At 56.6% G+C, this 16,631-nt stretch overlaps 1 protein-coding gene across 1 annotated transcript; it reads right to left on the reverse strand.

Moving 5' to 3' along the window:
- Positions 1-3,696: 3,696 nt before the first annotated feature.
- Positions 3,697-4,830, reverse strand: LOC111150022 (chromosome unknown C11orf96 homolog). The gene has a single exon (XM_022507339.1). The coding sequence runs from the start codon at positions 4,648-4,650 to the stop codon at positions 4,279-4,281; it is 372 nt and encodes a 123-aa protein (XP_022363047.1). The 5' UTR covers positions 4,651-4,830; the 3' UTR covers positions 3,697-4,278.
- Between the last annotated feature and the right edge of the window lie 11,801 nt (positions 4,831-16,631).

Raw genomic sequence — 16,631 nt, forward strand, 5'->3', positions numbered from 1 at the left:
TGGTCATTGGTGGGAAGCAGCTCGTGCGGGGAGGGGATGGGATGGATGTCAGAGCTAGGGCTGCTCTGATCAATATTGTGTCTGTCCCAAGTCTGCAAGGCCATTTCTCACGGCTGCCATGGGAAGTTATGGTTAGATCTGGGGTTCATACTCTAGACAGAGCACAGGATTTAAAAATTCTGAAATTAAAAAAGAAAAACAATTGCCCTGGGTTGCCCCCCTGCTCACCACCGACAAGTTGTGTGGCATTGGGCAAGAAACGGAACCTCTCTGATCCTTGTTAGTTTCCTCATGTGTGAAATGCCAGAGAAATGTTATCAGGACGAAAGTCGAGTTCCAGCAGGAGGTACCCACTAAACGGTAGCCTTTCTTTATCCCCTTCCCATTCTGCCAGAGCTCAGTGGGTCTAGGGGTACTCCACACGTGCTCCCTGAGGAAGGAATCCCAAGTCCACAGCAGACCCCAATTCCCTGGGACAGCAGATAGGCCTTCTCTCTCCGCCCCGCAGCAAGTGGCCTCAGAGGCCGAGCTGGCTTGCAAACCAGTCTGAGAAGCACCCTGATAAATGTCTCCCCGAGGCCCGAAGGGAAATATTTACAAGAGACTGCCGGCCAGGCCTGGGACGGCCACTTGTTACCTCCCCTGGGCTCCAGCTTGTTTGAAAACTCATCACCCAGGCTAGGACTGTGGGCTGAGGCCCAGGTGGGGAAGGGAAGGAAGGAGGCGGCTCCTTGGACAAGCCTGTAAATCCCGGTGGCAGACGGCAGACGGCTGGGCAGGCTTCCACCCACCCCAGGCACACGCCGGCTCTACAGCTCCTGAGAGGCGCTGTCTCTGGCTTCTCTCTCCCCCAGTGCCCGAGCACGTTCGCAGCCGCCTTCCCTCCCTCCTACTCTCTGGGGGCCCCTCCCCTCACCCACCCGCCTTTCTTCTCTCTCTCCAACGGTCGCCCCGATTCTTCTCCATCTCTTGACAGCTTCCGGGGCTCCTGAGTCTTGAGTGTGTAGCTCTCTGCACTTTCCCATCTCTGGAGGTCTCCGAGTCTCCCCAAGCGGCCTTATTCCTCCCTGCCTTGCTGGTTCTCATGCTCTCTTGCTCCCTCGGCCCATCTCTCTCCCTCTGGTTCCTCCTCTTCCACCATTTGACCTCGAGCCCAGCTGCCTCCTTGGAGCTGTGTGCTGCCTTGGAACGCCTTCAAGCCACAAGGAGCCGCTGAGTCCTGCAAGTTCCCCAGGGACCCTGGAGCAGCACCCCGATCCCTCATCTGCCCTCTTCCTCTGTGTATGGCGGGCGGACATGCGCAGAACCAGAGGGCCCCAGCACCCCTGCCCCAGCCTGCTCGCTCTGATAATAGAGCATTCCAAACTCCTCTCCCTCCCCCAGGCCCTCTCGGGGTCACTGCCTCTTCTAAACATCTTTCTGTATCCAACCCTTAGAACTCACTGCTAGTTACGGGTGATATTAAGAAACTGGGACAAACAGGACATCATTTTTATACCAAAGGGAGGAAAATTGGCTTAATTAAGTGTTCGGTATCTATTCAAGAGAATTTTATAAAAATTATGAAGTAGAGCCATACATACGGGTGTAAAACACAAACCCAGGTAAGTCAAAAGCGGATTAAAAGTAGTATTTAGAGCATAAACCTGTCTTGTAAAAGAAAAGAAATATGCATAATGTCCAAAATCACATATTTATTTCAGGGTGGTGGGAGTATAAGGAACTTTTTTTTGTGATGAACAAATAAAGCCCACCAGGACATAGTCAAGATAGGCGTCAATCTTCTTTGCTGCCCCTTTATTGATTTTAACCCAACAAACATTTCGGAAGCCCCAACTGGGTGCTGGCCCCTCCCAGAGGCTAAACAAGAACTAGAGTGATCAGATATGTGACAGATCCCACGGCAATCCCCGGAGACTGGCCAGGGTGACCCAAAGAGACACTTCAGGTAGGTCTTCAGCTGGGGCCAGTGCTGAAGGTGAACAGAAGAGGCTCTCAGGGGGCAAAGGGTACCGGCAGGGGAGCAGTGCCCAGAGGGGAGCCGTCCAGCTAGGATCTCAAACGTGAAGGGTGTGGAACCACCCTCCCAAGAAGGCTTGGGGCACCCACCACTTAAACAGCAGAAACACAACCTACTGCTAAAGACGGAAGATAAGACAGGGGAGGAGGATGAGGGACTAGAACAGGGTTGGGTTGGGGGTACCATTCCAAGTCTCAGCCAGCCCCCTCTCTCCCCAAGGAGCTCAAACCGGCCTAGCCATGCTGCTGGAATCAAAGCCTGAACTCATGGCTGCATGGCCAGGCTGTGGCTGCTGAAGTTAAGGGCCTTCTGTCAGGAACCCCAAGCACAGAGAAGCTGTGGCCTGGGACGGCAGTGGCCAGTGTGTTCCCTTGGGCTAAGCAGCGCCAAAGACCCCCAAGGCCCTGGGCTGGCCTCCTAGATGGAAGAACATTCTTTCAGGCCCTGCGGGTTCTATTTTTGTTTCTTTGTTTCACTTCCTCGGCTCCCCTCTTCTGCAGAGTCCAGGGCTAGGAGAGGCGTGGTGTCAAGAGGCAGTACAGATGCCCTGCGGGCTGAGCTGAGCTCCAGCACCAGCCCCACCACGAGAGGGCACCCGAGAACAGAAACTGCAATCTCCAGAGAAGCGGCAGGCGGAGGAGGGAAAGCTCCCAAACTCTGCACGGATCTCTGAACTACTCCGTCCAGGGCCTGGCTCCGTGGGTCAGATCTGGAGCAATCCTGGAGGGCTTGGCTGGGTGGGGGCCCCAAGTGCCGGGACCTGCCCTCTTCCACCGGATGTTGCTTATTACATAGATCGCCACCTACTGCCAGGTGATAGTGTTACACTGCCAACTCAGGGTTTAGGGTGTAGGCAGGGGTGCGGGGCAGCTGCCGGAGACACTGGAAAGGGATTGGCATGATGGAGAGAGCTCTGGACGCGAGTCAGGACAGCTGACTGCGCCGCCACTACTTTCTGTGTGGCCTCTCCCTCTCCCCTAAGTTTGTTTTCTCATCTGTAAACAGAGGGGGTGGGAAGACTCAGTGGTACCCAAGCGCCCTTCAGGCTCTGACCAAAGACATGCCCCACTCTCCTTGAACAGCCCTGAAGAGGGCCAAGGAGGCTGGAGAAAGGGGACGAAGAACCAAAACGGCCACTGTCTGCTTGGGGGCAGTGCAGGGGCGCCCGGCACGGGGCTGAGTCAGCGCAGGGGACACGCAGCACTCTGTCGGGTCCCACCACCCAAATATCCCCTCCCAGGTCTCCCACTGCTGGCTCGGGCAGCGCCCCACCCGCCGCCTGGAAGGGGCGCCGAGGGAGTACGGTGTTCTGCGGTGAAGGCGGGACGATGACCCTGACCCGGCCTCCCTGAGAAGTCAACCTCACCAAGGAACGTTCTCTCTGTCCTCACGGCGCCGACCTTCGCCTCGCGGGCGTCTCCCTCCATCCCGGACGCCGGCGATGGGGAACGGAGTAGGGAGGCAGGAGCGCTCGGAGCCGGGAATGGATCCACTTGGGGAGGCGAGTAACCGCCCCGGGGAACCCCGGGCGCGACCTCGTTCCGGTGATTGAAGTTTGTGGAGTTACCTCTACCCGGGGATCCCACCCCCCATTCCAACCACATCCTTCTCCCACCTCCCCCAGTCTCAGGAGCCTGAGCCCCGAAGGTTCAAGAAGTCAAGAGCCTGGAGAAATGCACTGTGCAAATATATTGACTTTATTTGTCTCCGTTCGGGAGCCTCACAGACATATCCAAGTAAAAAGATCGTTAAATAAACGCCGTCAGCCATCGCAATGCAAAAATAAATATCAGTCCTCCGGCCGCAGCAGCAGCTGCGCCCCAAGTCCCATCAGCCGCGCCTAACAATTATAAAAGTGTTCAGCGAGAGTGTGTTGGCGTGAGTGTGAACGGGTGAGCGCTGGGGAAGGGGGCACGGCGGAGCGGTGAGCGGAATCGGAGTTGCAGACCCTCAGACAAGGGCGTGGAGCGGCTCTCGGGGAAGCCCCGGCGACCCAGCGCCGACTCAGCGCGGGCGCGCCTCCCGCACACACTCACGGCAGAGTCCGTACTGGGAAGAGTTAAAAAATAAACATTTACAAGGGCAAAGAAAGCGGCCCCCCTCCCCGGCAGCCCCGCGTGCTCCGGCCCGGGAGCGGCGCAGCGCGGGGCGCACCGAGCAGTTCGCAGCCCGGCGAGAGGTCCCGGTCCTCGCGGGCCCCCGGGGCGCGGAGCGCGGGCCCTCTGGGGCCGGGTTCGCGGGTCCCCGGGCAGCGCCCCTCACAGGGCCGAGTCGGAGTCGCTCGAGTCCAGGCTGTTCCTCAGTTTGCAGCTGCTGAGCTGCTCCCTCTGCAGCGACAGGCTCTGCGTGCTGCGGCGCAGGCACTCCAGGCTCTGCAGGAAGGACTTCTTGGCCTTCTCTTCCTCCATGGGGGACACCCCTTCCTCCTCCACCTCCTGGATCTCGTCGAAGGTCACCGGCTGCGTCTTGAAGCGGGACTGGCGCGGCCGCCGCAGCCGGCCCTTGCCCTTGGACAGCTTGGCGGGCCGCACGGGCTGCGGGAACTCGTCGGCCAGGCACACGAAGTGCGGCATCACCGCCTGGTAGCTGGAGCAGATGCCCATCAGCTCGCCGGGCTTGGCGGCCGCCATGGCGCTGCCGGCGTCTTCGGGGCCGGGCGGCGGGGCGCCGGGGCTCTCGGGGGGCGGCCGCTGCGCCGGGGCCCCCCGGGAGGCAGCAGCCTGGGGCTCGCCGGGCGGGGGATCCAAATCTGCTGCGGGGTGGCGGCGGCCCTCGCGGGCCCGGGTCGGCGTTTTTCTCGGGAGGGCGGGCGGGAGAGCCCGTCGGGGGATGCGGGGCTCGGCGCACGCTGCTGGGCTGCGCTCCCGGGCGCTCGCCGCCGCGGCAGTCACCGTCTGCCCCGCGGCGGCCCGGCCCGCCGCTTATATAGCCCGCTCCTGCCCACACGGCCGCGAGCTCGGATGACAGCGAATGCCATTTAAAGCGTGCGCGCCCCGCGCCCTTCCGCCTGACGTCGCCCCGCCGCTCTGGGAAAGTAACGGCCCTTTCCCCAGCGCCGCCCGCCCGCCCCCAGCCAACCCGGCTCCGGAAGGCAGGCCCCGCCCGCGGGGTTCCGGGAGCATCCGAGGCCCCGGGAGCACGCGGCGGGGCGGGGTGGCCGGAGAGCCGGCGGATGGGGGGCGGGGGGCTCGGATCGGCGGACACTGGGCTGCCGCTGTCCGTCCTGGGATCCCCAAGTTGCTACCGACCGTGGTGGCCGCGGCGGCGCAGGTCCCCTTCCCCCTCCCAGATCCCAAATGCACACACTCAAGACGCTGGTGATTCCGCCGCGGGTTCTGCGTTGGGCGCGTGGTGGAGGCAGCTCCCAGCCCTCCTCGGAGCGGGGAGAGCCGGGCGCCGGGACAGCGGGGCACCTAGCTCCCCAGAACTGAGTTCGGAGAAAAGGTTGGGTTTCTTCTCTGGATCCTCGTCACCCTTCCCCAGACAAACGCAAATCCATAGACACACACAAACACGCACAGAGAGCCATGGACGAATAAAAACACAGCCCGATTATTCCATTCCGGTTCTCCCCTTCCCTAGCCATCTTCGCTCTGTCTCCCCACAACCCCACCCCCAGGTCCCCCAGGCACCAGCCCCCTATTCATGCTCAGAAGAATGACACTTGGATAGGCACTAATAACAATGATAATAACTACAATCTGGAGAGCTTCACTCCGAACCACCCAGGGAGCTTCGTTTTACATATATTACCCTACTTAATCTTCATAACAGCCCTGTGAGGTAATTGGTATTCTCCCAAATTTACATACGACATAGTGGAGGCACAGAGAGGATAAGTAGCTAGTCCTTTAGTAATGGATGGAACCAGCCGGTGCTATTACTGCCTTGTGCTGAGGGCTGGTACCTACCAGTGCCCCCTGGGGCTTCTGAGAGCAGGTCCCCTGGTTTCCCTGACCCCCAAGAAGGAACTGTGAGCACCCCCCACCCCAGACCACATGGGTCTCAAGGGTGGCAGGCACAGAACCCAGCTCACCCTGCCTCCATCTTCCCCACTCCCTTCCACAGGCACCCAGCCAGGCTCACAGGGCCACGGGGAAAGGAGGGAATCAGTGGGATTTGGCCTCCATTCCTTCCACAGCCGTTCAACAGATTCATTAAGGACCTCCTGGATCCCAGCTCAGGGGTTACATTCCAGTGTGTGGGGCAGACAATAAATCTCAAAACAAGACCCTGATCTTGGGTGATGTGGGAGAGATGCAGATGGAGAAAGGTGCAGAAGGCGGGGGCAGGAAAAGCTTCTCAGAGTGGTCGATCTTTAAGGTGACGCTGAGGGACAATAGTGTCACTGCTACGAGCTTAATACGGGCCATGCTCTAATACTTTTTATGTGTTAGCTCAACAGCTCTAGGAAACAAATACTTTTGTTATTGTCCTTAACAGACAGAAAAACCAAGGCACAGAACAGGTAAGCAACTTACCCAAGGTCACACAGCTAGTAAGCAGTAGAGCTGAGATTCAAACCCGGGTGACTCCTCTCCTGAGCCCTCCCTCTTAACTTTCACTGAAGCCCTTTGTCCTATGGAGTACAAAGAAGGAACCAGAGTGTGACCAAGTGAGAGCGTAAGGAGAGTGTTTCAGACAAAGGGAATCCTAGGACAAATGCACCAAGGAGGGGAAGAGCCAGTGAGAAAAGCCATGTGGCTAAAGCAGAGTGGGAAGGGGGCAATGAGAAGCAGGGACAGTCACAGAAGGCCTTGACGGCCATGTTAAGGAGACAGCATTTTATTCTAAGGGCAACGGTAAGGCACTGGGGAGTCTAGGGCAGGCGACATGCTTCAATTCTTGTTTTAAGAGCTCACTCCAGCTGCCATGGGAGGCACAGACTGGAGAGGGGTGGGGATGAAGAAGGGAACCCACTTACAAGATCAAGACCATCACCCAGATACAAGACACTGAAGATGCGGACTGGGGGAAGAGAGGGCGGGAAAAGGCCATATTTGGGATGTGTCTGAAGATAGAAGGAGAAGACTTGCTGATGGATTATGTGGGGTGGTGGGAGGAATCAAGGTTGACTTTTATGGATTTGGCCTGAGCAAGTGGTAGACGTGGGACATGGCAGTGGGGGGTGGGAAGGCTGGAGATGGGTAGGGCCATTGTGGAGTCTGCTGGCTAGCCATCAAAGTCCTCTACCTATGCAGGCAAGGCCTGGATACTCATATCAGAACTATGTTATGTGAGAGAAAAATTAATTTATGTAATCTGAAGGCCATTGTATTTGGGATTTTCTTTTAACAGCGGCTTAGCAATACTCTAATACAGAAATTGGTACCAGGAATGCAAAGCTACCACGTATAAAAACCTAAAATCTATGGCACTGGCTTTGGCAACAGGTGGTAAGGAGTACAGAAACCAGGAGTGGAGGATGGAAAGCTGGTGACCCTTGTTATGCTGTGACAAAACATTTATGAAAAACATTACCTGTGATAATTGAGAAGATGGGCCACATGACCACTGAGCCTGTAATTCCAAAAAAATGGCTGCAAAGAGCTAAAAACATTTGCACATGTTGGCTGCTCAATGATGCTTTTAGCCTGAGACTCCAGCAAAGAGACTGGCTAGTTTGCAAGCTGAGATGAGCAGAAGGGGAGCTAATACAGAGAAGCGCTATTGTCAGGGCTGCAAAGCCCAGCTGGTTTTGTCCAAAGAGCAGAAGATCAGACTGTCGTGGTTTGCAGCCTCTCTCCAAGCTTGTCTGTGACACCAGGCAGTGGGATCGCCCCTGCAGCGAAGTATTGTATTAGCACTGTTGCCTTGTCATTCAAGTCCATTATTTTAGATGCCTTGAGGATAGCTTTCATTACAACGAGAGAGAGAGGAGTTGGGCAAGGCAGGCAGGCTTAATAACTCAGACAGGAAAGGAGCTCTGGGTATGGTTGCTGGCACGTGGAACTGACTAGAGGCAGGCCGAGTTTCTGAAGGAATTATTATTATCAACAAAATTGCAAGGCTGGACTTCAAAAGCCCATGATCCTTCCACTGCAAGTATGTGCTGGAAGAAGATAGACCTTCAATACCCCATAGGGCGGTAGTGGAGAGCAATAAACAAGAAGGAATTTGCCAAGGGCAAAGTCAAGGGCCAGGGAGACCCAGGGCAAGAACTTCCTCCACCACCAGGGCAGGGAAGTCCTCATGGTTCCAGAAGGGGGGCTGTGGCAGAGACTGCCAGCTGTCCATCAGCTGGGTCACCTTTCCCAGCTTCCCTTGCAGCTAAGATTGGGCCGTGTGTCAAAAGAGTCATCTGTGCAATGTCAGCAGAAGTCAACGGTTCGAATTCTGTCCCACTTGCATGAGAGGAAAGTCCCACCCTAAGCTTCCGTATTTTTCCCCATACCGACTGGAAGAGTGATTACCAGACAGACCCTGGATCCTTCCTGTTCGTCTGGATCCCTACATGACCCTGTGGGGCAGAGCTATCCACCAACTTGAAACACTTCCCTTGGAGCTCTTACATGAGAAAACAGTCAACTGAATATTTTTAAACTACTCTAATTTCAGGTCTCTATTATATCAACTCATTGTCATAACCAAGAGAGCCACAGACATCCAAGGTCAAGCAGGACACTGGAAGAACTCGGGGAGAGGTGAGGGATGGAGTAGCAGTTTGGGAGTCTTCAGGGTGCAGAAGGGATAGTGGGTGAAAGGCCACCTTCCAGAGAAAGAAGGAGTGGGAGCAGCCAACACCGGGGGTGGGGCTCAGATGAGCCAGTCCTCAGAGAAGCAATGTCCAACAGGGTTAAGACGGAAACCAGAAGAACATGTCAGAATGCAAGAGAAGGATGTTTCTGCAAGGAGGATGATTAGAATGGTTGTCAAGAGACAGGTCCTAGCCCAGCTCTACCTGAACTTCGTGTGGGCTCTGGGGCAAGCCACTAATCTCTCTGCGCCACTGAGGTCTCCGCACAAATGCTGCCCTATCAGAGCGGCCTTTCCTGGCCGCCCTTCCAAGTGGTCCCTCAGTCACTCTATACCACTAACTAAACAGCCTTCTCACATGTTTGTTCCCCTCGACAGTGTTGTCTACCTTCCCCACCGGCCTGCTGGCCTCCGCCTCCCCAGTACCCCAGCCAGCGTTGGCCACAGCAGGAGCTCCGGGTTCCTTGCAAGTGGACTGCCACCCTCTCCTCGTCTCCCCGTGACCTGTGCTCCCATAGCTCCTGGCAACACCATCTCCACCGGGGCTTCCTTCCCAACATGCACAGCTCCTCTGGACCCCAAGTCCCCAGGCCAGGGACTGGGGTACCCTAGGTCACTCCTCTCGGCTTTCCTTGATAGAAGATTCCCCATCCTCAGCCCCAGGGAGGTGAAAGTAGGAAAAGAGGTCCTTGCTTCAAAGCAATGTGCCCAGGTTAGCAACCAGCTCTGCCCCCTTTACTTCTGCTCCTCGGCAAGTCCGGCCTTGCTCACAGAGGGATTCTGGGAAGAGGAGAAGGGAGGTTGAGAGATGGTCTTTGCCTCAAGGATGGCATCTGAACTCCCACATGACCTAGCTTCCTCTGTTCCACCACTGACCTCCCCAACCCCCACAGCTCTACCTCTCAGGCTGCCTCCAGGACCAACCCCAGCCCTAGATGACCTTTTTAAACATGCTGTGCCCTCCAGATCCACAGGAGTCAGCCAGGGGCCACCGTCGGGTCAGGAGAACACGAAGCTAGAGTCCAACCCCGCTCTGCCCTGAGCTCATTCTGTGACCTTGAGTAGGTCCTACTCTCTAAGACTCCCTTTTGCCCCTCAGCACAGAAGTAATGCTGGGCGTCCACGACGAGTGTACGGAAAGCACCTGGACGAGTGGCCGGCGTGGCAGAAACATGAGAATCCAGTTCTTTTTCGTGTTCATTATCTCATGCTCAAACCTCCCCCGCCCCCCAGCATGGTTGAGGAGATGGACAGGGACCAAGAAGCTCCTGCTGGGAGGGGGGCACTGTTTAGGGTTTGGGTGACTTATCCTCTGCCTGACTCACAAGGTAAAGGAGGAAGCCAGACCCAGCAAGGTCAAGCTCTCAGAGCAACTAAGTAATGTCTTCATCATCTGGTGTTACTACCAGTGCCCAAAGGTGGTCCTGGGGGGCAGCATGGGATATGAGCCTCCTTGGACATCACCCCCAGCCCCATGTCTACCTTCCTCCAAAGATGCGGTGGGGGGAGGCATGGGGTGCGAGCCAGTGAGAGCTGCATGTGTCGAGGAGGGGTGGGCAGATCTGGGGCCTCTGGAGGGGTCTGCCCGGGGGTCAGGACCTGGGCTCCTTTGCCCTCCAGGCATTGCTGAGTTTGCTGGGTCCACGTGGGCTTTGCCGGGACAGGCTAAGTTGCCTCCCCAGGCCCAGTGGGGCAGAGGAGAGCCATTAAAGGGGATGGAGGATGGTTCCTTTTCTTAGTAGGCCTGTAGCCCTAGGATTACAGAGGAGCGACACAGAAATGTCATCTGTTGAAGACGCACTACGTGCCTGGCATTCTGCCAATGGTGCTTTGCTCGAACCTCCCCTAAAATCATCCTCACGGCGTCCTTTGAGGGGGAGCCTAGCCATCACCTCCATTCTGCCGACAGCCTCGTGTGCTTTGTAGCTCACCGGGGTCACTCTCAGTGCTACGTGCAGCGCCAGGAGCCAGGTAGGTGTGCCTGGCCCAGAAAGCCCTGCTCCTCGCCCGCACCATCCCTGCCCCTCCGACGGGACGGACACTGCACCGGCCGAGTCAGGCACGCGCGATGCCGTATCTGCTCCATCACCCGTGTACTCTGTGGCCTTGAACCCGTTGCTTCCCACCTCTGAGGCTCAATTTCCCTATCTGTGACGTGAGGAGGCCAGACTCACGAACTGGGGCCCACCGAGCTCTAACATTTTCAAATCCTCAGGAGGATCAGGGATGAGGTGACCCGTTCACAAGCAGGAGATGCTTCCTCTTGAGCCCGAGAGTGGCAAAGAGCCCAGGTTAAGGCTGCGGGGGAAGGCTCGCTTCCACGGAGGAGGTAGCTGGGGGAGCAGATGGGGCAGGAAGATGGTAGCAGCCTGGGGGGGGGCTCGTGCCACCACCTCCTCCACTGTCCCCACCCACACTTTGGCTTTTGGGCAGAGCCTAGGATTAAAAAAAGCAATCACCAGTTCTTCAGCTATTAACAGGGCTTTGTTTCCAAGGGAGCCTGCAGTACCCTAGCCCCGGTCCGATGGGGGCAGGGAGGCCAAGTCTGTCCTGGGAGGCAGAGAGGCAGTGAGCTGGGGAGGACACACAGTAAAGCAGAAAGAACTAGTTTGGGGCAGTTCTGCCCAGATGCTCCTCTGCTTCCTTGAGGGGGGCGGTGTGGGGGTGGGGGAGGCAGGAGGATCAGGCCCCTTCCGGTGACTGCTTTGCCATCCTGGCATAAGGACCTTCACAGGTCGGCTAGAAGCCTTAGTCAGCTGGCTTCGCCCCTCCACTCACCCAGAAGTCTCCCCAGAGTCAATCTCATGCCTCCAAGGGCTGAATGAGGTGATGGTCATTCCAGATGTTGCCGTTTGGGTCAGTCTGCACTATGGGTGTATTTGGTCTAGCCACTGTGTGTATGTGTGTACGCACACGTGTGTGCATGCTTCTGGGTGTGTGTAGGTGGAATGCAAATGTGAATGTGGCATAAGGGGTGGGGAGGGGTCAGCCACAAACACCCTCTGTGGCAGGGCCTTTCTTGCCTCTGGACCCCACCCTCACCTCCTGCCGGGGCCACTCTGCCCCCGCCAGCGAGCCATCCGTACCAAGCCTGGGACTCCAGCATTTTACCAACTGCTTCTGCCTCACTCGGAATTAGCACTTCGTCTGGTACGAGTGTGAGCATAAAAGTGTTTTGATAATTTTGCTGGAGGGTTGCCATGACAATCCCCAGCAAGTTCCAAGAGGGGGTGTCGGTGTGCACGAGAGAGAGAGAGAGAGAGAGAGAGAGAGAGAGGGAGAGAGAGAGAGAGGGGAGAGAGAGGAAGAGGAAGAGAGCCCGAGAGACACAAAGAGGGAGAGACAAAGAGAGGCAGGGAGAGGAGCCAGGGAGACCCCCACGATCTCCCCAAGTCAGACCTTCAGCCTGAATCCAGCACCCGCACCCCAGTGGCCCCATTCATGCAGCAGTGAGCTCACTATCTCACCAGGGTCTCACTGGAGACAGTGCGGTGGGACAGCAGCTACTGGCTGGCAGGCTGCCAGGGGTGGCAGGGCAGAGCTGGTCCCACTGGGGGAGTCACCCTGCCACCCTCCACTCTCAGGATGAGTGCCAGGGAGTACCAGGCTGGAGTAGGGGCAGGGAGATTTTCAGGGACTCAGAGCCAGAGCCCCAGGAAGACTCCTAAGAATCATGCCCAGCCTACAGGCCTGTCTCTGCTGACGCGGCTGATGGCAGCGCATTTCCCTGCCAGGGGCCTGCTTCCTGGCATGGCTTGGGCTGTCCAGAGACTGGGCTTCTGGTTTTCTTACATGCTTTCTTGCAGGTCTGAGTGTCCCTCTTGGGACCACTGGTGTGACAATCACTATATGGATCAGGATGAAACCCCACATCATCTGAGGCCCGTGAGCTTTGCAGAGTGGGTTCTCTCCCCTCTCTGGCCAAAGCGGGGATATCTCTGCCATCTTCTGAGATGACGTCATAGAGGCCCAGAAAGGGGCGGGAAACAGAACAAGTTCCCACACCAAGTAGCAGTGCGGAGGCAGAGTTGGGATGGAACCCAGCCCTCGACCTTACCCCAGCCTCATTGTCCTCACGGAAGACAGGTTCTCTGGAATGGGTCCATCTGGCACTACCCACTTCACATATGGACAGGGAAACTGAGGCCCACAGACATTCCCCCGGCTGATGAGCATAAAGCCAGAAGTTGTCCCTGCCTTTACTGAGCCATCAGCCAGCCCCAGGTGGCCCCTTAAAGCAAGCCTCGAGGACTTAAATTTCTGTTCCCGGGTTAAAGTGCCAGTCTTGGAAGGACGGTCTTCGGGTTATGGCCAAAACAGCGCAGAGGGCAGCTGGAGCCGGCCGGGGACCCAGAGGCAAGGAGATGAGCAGTTTGCTGGGGCGCTGCCGTGTCCCAGCTGCCTAAGGACGTCTTGCTCGCGGCCTCCCAGCTTCTGCTATGGGAGCCATGTGGCCCTGGGCTGTGGGAGCCCCTGTTTCTGCAGCTGTGGGGAGCCAGCATGCCCGGGAGCCCTCCGAGGAACTACTTCCCAAGCTCCGGACAACAGCTACCCTGGAACTGCAGTCTCAGAGGACAGAGGCAGCCTCATGCCCGTCTCCAGCTCGGCTTACATCTCCCTTTCAATTATTCACCAGCATGGCCGGAGGGGGTGGGCACCAACAGGAAAGTGCCGTGGGCTCTGGAGACAGCCTGCAGGGATGACTTTCCCGCAGCCTTAGTAAGAGGCAACAGCACGAGAATAAGCAAACAGCAGCTCAAGACTGCCTGCTTGGATACCCTGGTTCTGGTGTTTGCTAGAAAGTTCTTCTCACTACTCTGTGATTATGGAAGCCTCATGACTGCCCCATCCTTCTCCCGGACCAAACTAGCTGATTTATTAAAACATACTGAGGCCAAACTAGTCCGGTAGGAGGGTGAATTTTTAAACAGACTCCAAGAAACCAGTGTCAAAAAGATGCCCTTTCACATAATGTGTTCTGAGCCTGGCCTTTAGACAGGGTACATTGTCAGTCTCGTGAATAGCTACTGGCCCACTTTGGGGGCCCAGAGGGTCTGTCCTCCTCAGGCCCCATCTTCCTCCTCAGACATGGCCTCAGGCTGCCTAGTGGACATGAAATGCTTGCTGTGCCCCAGTCTCTTTGCATGTTGTGGACATAGCAGGGGGCAGTCACTCCCGGGGTACCCAACGTCAGGCAGCCTCTCTCTGACATTGCCCTGCCTGTCACCGGTCATGGAAGGCATCTCCTCGGTCTTTCTTCATGCTGGTCACAAAAAAATCATCCTGAACCTATCACTGCACCCTTAAGCTTAGCCTCTGAGATAGGTGTTACTATCTCCAAGCTTTAGTTAAGGCAATAGGCTCAGAGATGTTCGGGAACTTTCCCAAGGCCACACAGCCCAGCAGAGATAGAGCTGAGATTTGCTCCCAGGTCCACTGGTTGCCAAAGCTCTTCCCATCCATAAGTCATCCCCATGACAGTGGCTCTTGAACCTGACCAGGGAGGGGTTCAGTGGGAGGAAGGACTAGATGAAGAGGGCTGGGTCCGGGGAAGAATCTGGAACTCTAACTGGGAGCCAGGCTCCACTGCCCAACAGCTCTACCAGAAAGAAGACTGGTGTCCTGTGGGCCAAGCAGTAGAGCTGGGCGGGGTAGGGAGGGGAGTATGGATGACATCCAAGCCCACTTGTTTCATGTGGAGGTGCAGGAGAAGGCCTGGGCGCCCCTCCCAACTCACGATGCCCAGGGATGCAAGACAGAGTGGGTAGCGTGCGGCCAGATGGATGCGCCGGGGCCTCTCACCGTGAGCACGGGCAGGAGTCCACTCAGAGCAGCGCACTCCAGCACCTTCGGGCCAAGAGTCTCCACACATGAGATTGGAAACCACTGTTTGCAGATACTGAGAAGAAAACCACAAAGGCTTGGCTGATAGAGGCCATGAGGCCAGAGTAAATGGAACAGAACTGTGAGCTGCCAGAAGAGAAAGGAATCTTCCAGATGAGCTGGGGCAGTGTTTTCAGACCAAGAGGCATGACTCATTAGTGGGCCATACCAATGGATAGGGGGCCGTGGCCAACATTTTTTAATGATGCACAACAGTACAGAAAACAGGAGAGTCAACACATGTAATAAAGCTTTAGTTTTAAACAGGGTGTGTGTGTGTGTGTGTGTGTGTGTGTGTGTGTGTAAACTTTTTTTTTTTTTTTTTAACCATGGGTTCTGGTCCAAAAAGCTCCAAAAAAACACTAAGTTGGTTCAACCCCTGTATTCTGCAGATGGAGATCTGGGGCCAAGTGCAGGACAAGGCTCGGCCCACAGTCCAGACACAGGACAAGAACCGTCTCCTGATGCTTGGACACTACATCCCCAGTGCCACAGGCTGCCTTCAGAGGCCTGACTCCTTGCTCATCTTTCAACCTTAGACACTCTCAGTCTTGGTCACTCTTACCCTATGTTGTTCCCAGGCTAGAAGCAGGAAGAATTCGGGGCTTCGCATGGAGGTGCTGTGACAGAATGTCCTCAGGCCCTTCCTTTTCTAGACTGGTCCTACTCGGGCTCTTTTCCTGCCTCCTTTCCTCCCCCGACTCCCTCTCTATGGGAACATCCCAGAACCAGGGTCCTTTCACACTCCCCCTGCCGCCACAAATGCCTCTATGCAGCCACTTCCCAGGTCCCTCCTGGCCATGCTGGGCCCTCTCTCCCCTGAGGCCTTGTCCTAGACCCCTCTACAAAGTGACTCCAGCTCCACAGGCTGTGAGATCTGCCTGAGGCCCTGTGTGAGCCTCACCCCACCCTGTTTCCAGCGCCCAGGACTTTCCTTCACATCTATACACTATCTGATAACAGCTGCCCTAGATACACACATCACACTCAATTCTTACAGCAGCCCTGTTTTATAGGTGGAAACACTCAGGGGAAGGAACTTGCCAAAGACCAGGCAGCCATCAGCAGAGCAACTCGCTCTAGAAGCAGGTCTACATGGCCCCAACGTGTATACCTGGGCACTACCCTGCCGGGCTGATTCCTGGCACACCTTCCCCCAAAGCATCCTGGGCTGGGCGGGAAGACGACACCAAGGGGATGGGAGCGAGTATGTCTCACTTTACTCTGCAATGAGGAAACGACTGCCCCACTCTCAGGAGGGCAGAACACCAGAAAGGCAGCGCCCACCCTTCTCCTGCACCCCTTTCTTTCTCCAGGAGGGCAGCACAGACTTCCCTGAGAGGCAGGCTTGGGAGGAGGAACTGGGTTAGGGGAATCTCTCTCCTCACAGACTCAGGGGGGTTGGCAGCTGGTAGGGACAGGGATTGCTGTGCTGGTTCCCAAACAGGGTACCCCCATGTGCCCCAGGGTGCCCCTAGACTCTGTGAAGGAGTAGCGAGAAGTCTGACTGTGATCATGGCTATAAGCCAAGGTCTCCCATCCAGGGTTATCGGTAAGAACACTGGTGTTTTGATCTTGTAGCTGAGTCCTGGGTCTGTTTTACTCATGCTTCAGCATTTACGGCAAGAAAGGGTGTTATTAGCTCCAAAAAAACCAACATCTTTTCTCCTCGGCTATCCTGGGGATCCCCATCTCTCTGCTTGGGTTCCTGCCCCCGGGTCCTCCCACCTGCAGCCCCTCCCCTCCCCCCTCCTGAAAACTGTTCCCAGCCCCCTGTGGCTCCCAGGCCCGATCTGGGCCCCTCTCCCTCCCTCACTGTCCATCCTCCAGCTCACCCCAGCCCCGCCTCAACACAAGCCACCCAGGAACCCCACCATCATTTCCCAGTCCTCCCCGTTCTCCCAGGGCCTCCTCCACCAGGCAGCCTCTCCTGACCACCACCCCAAATTGTATCTCCTGCTTCTCCCAGCCCTGCAGCCCTCACTATCAGGGCCCCTTGCTTCACAGTCACCTTGTCATGGAGGTGTTTCAA

The sequence above is a fragment of the Enhydra lutris genome, unplaced genomic scaffold (genome assembly GCF_002288905.1).
Source record: "Enhydra lutris kenyoni isolate GAN:26980312 unplaced genomic scaffold, ASM228890v2 scaffoldscaffold22, whole genome shotgun sequence".
NCBI classification, from domain to species: domain Eukaryota; kingdom Metazoa; phylum Chordata; class Mammalia; order Carnivora; family Mustelidae; genus Enhydra; species Enhydra lutris.

Excerpts from the sequence above, each read along its gene's own strand:
- LOC111150022 (XM_022507339.1), bottom strand. The coding sequence starts at position 4,650 with ATGGCGGCCGCCAAGCCCGGCGAGCTGATGGGCATCTGCTCCAGCTAC.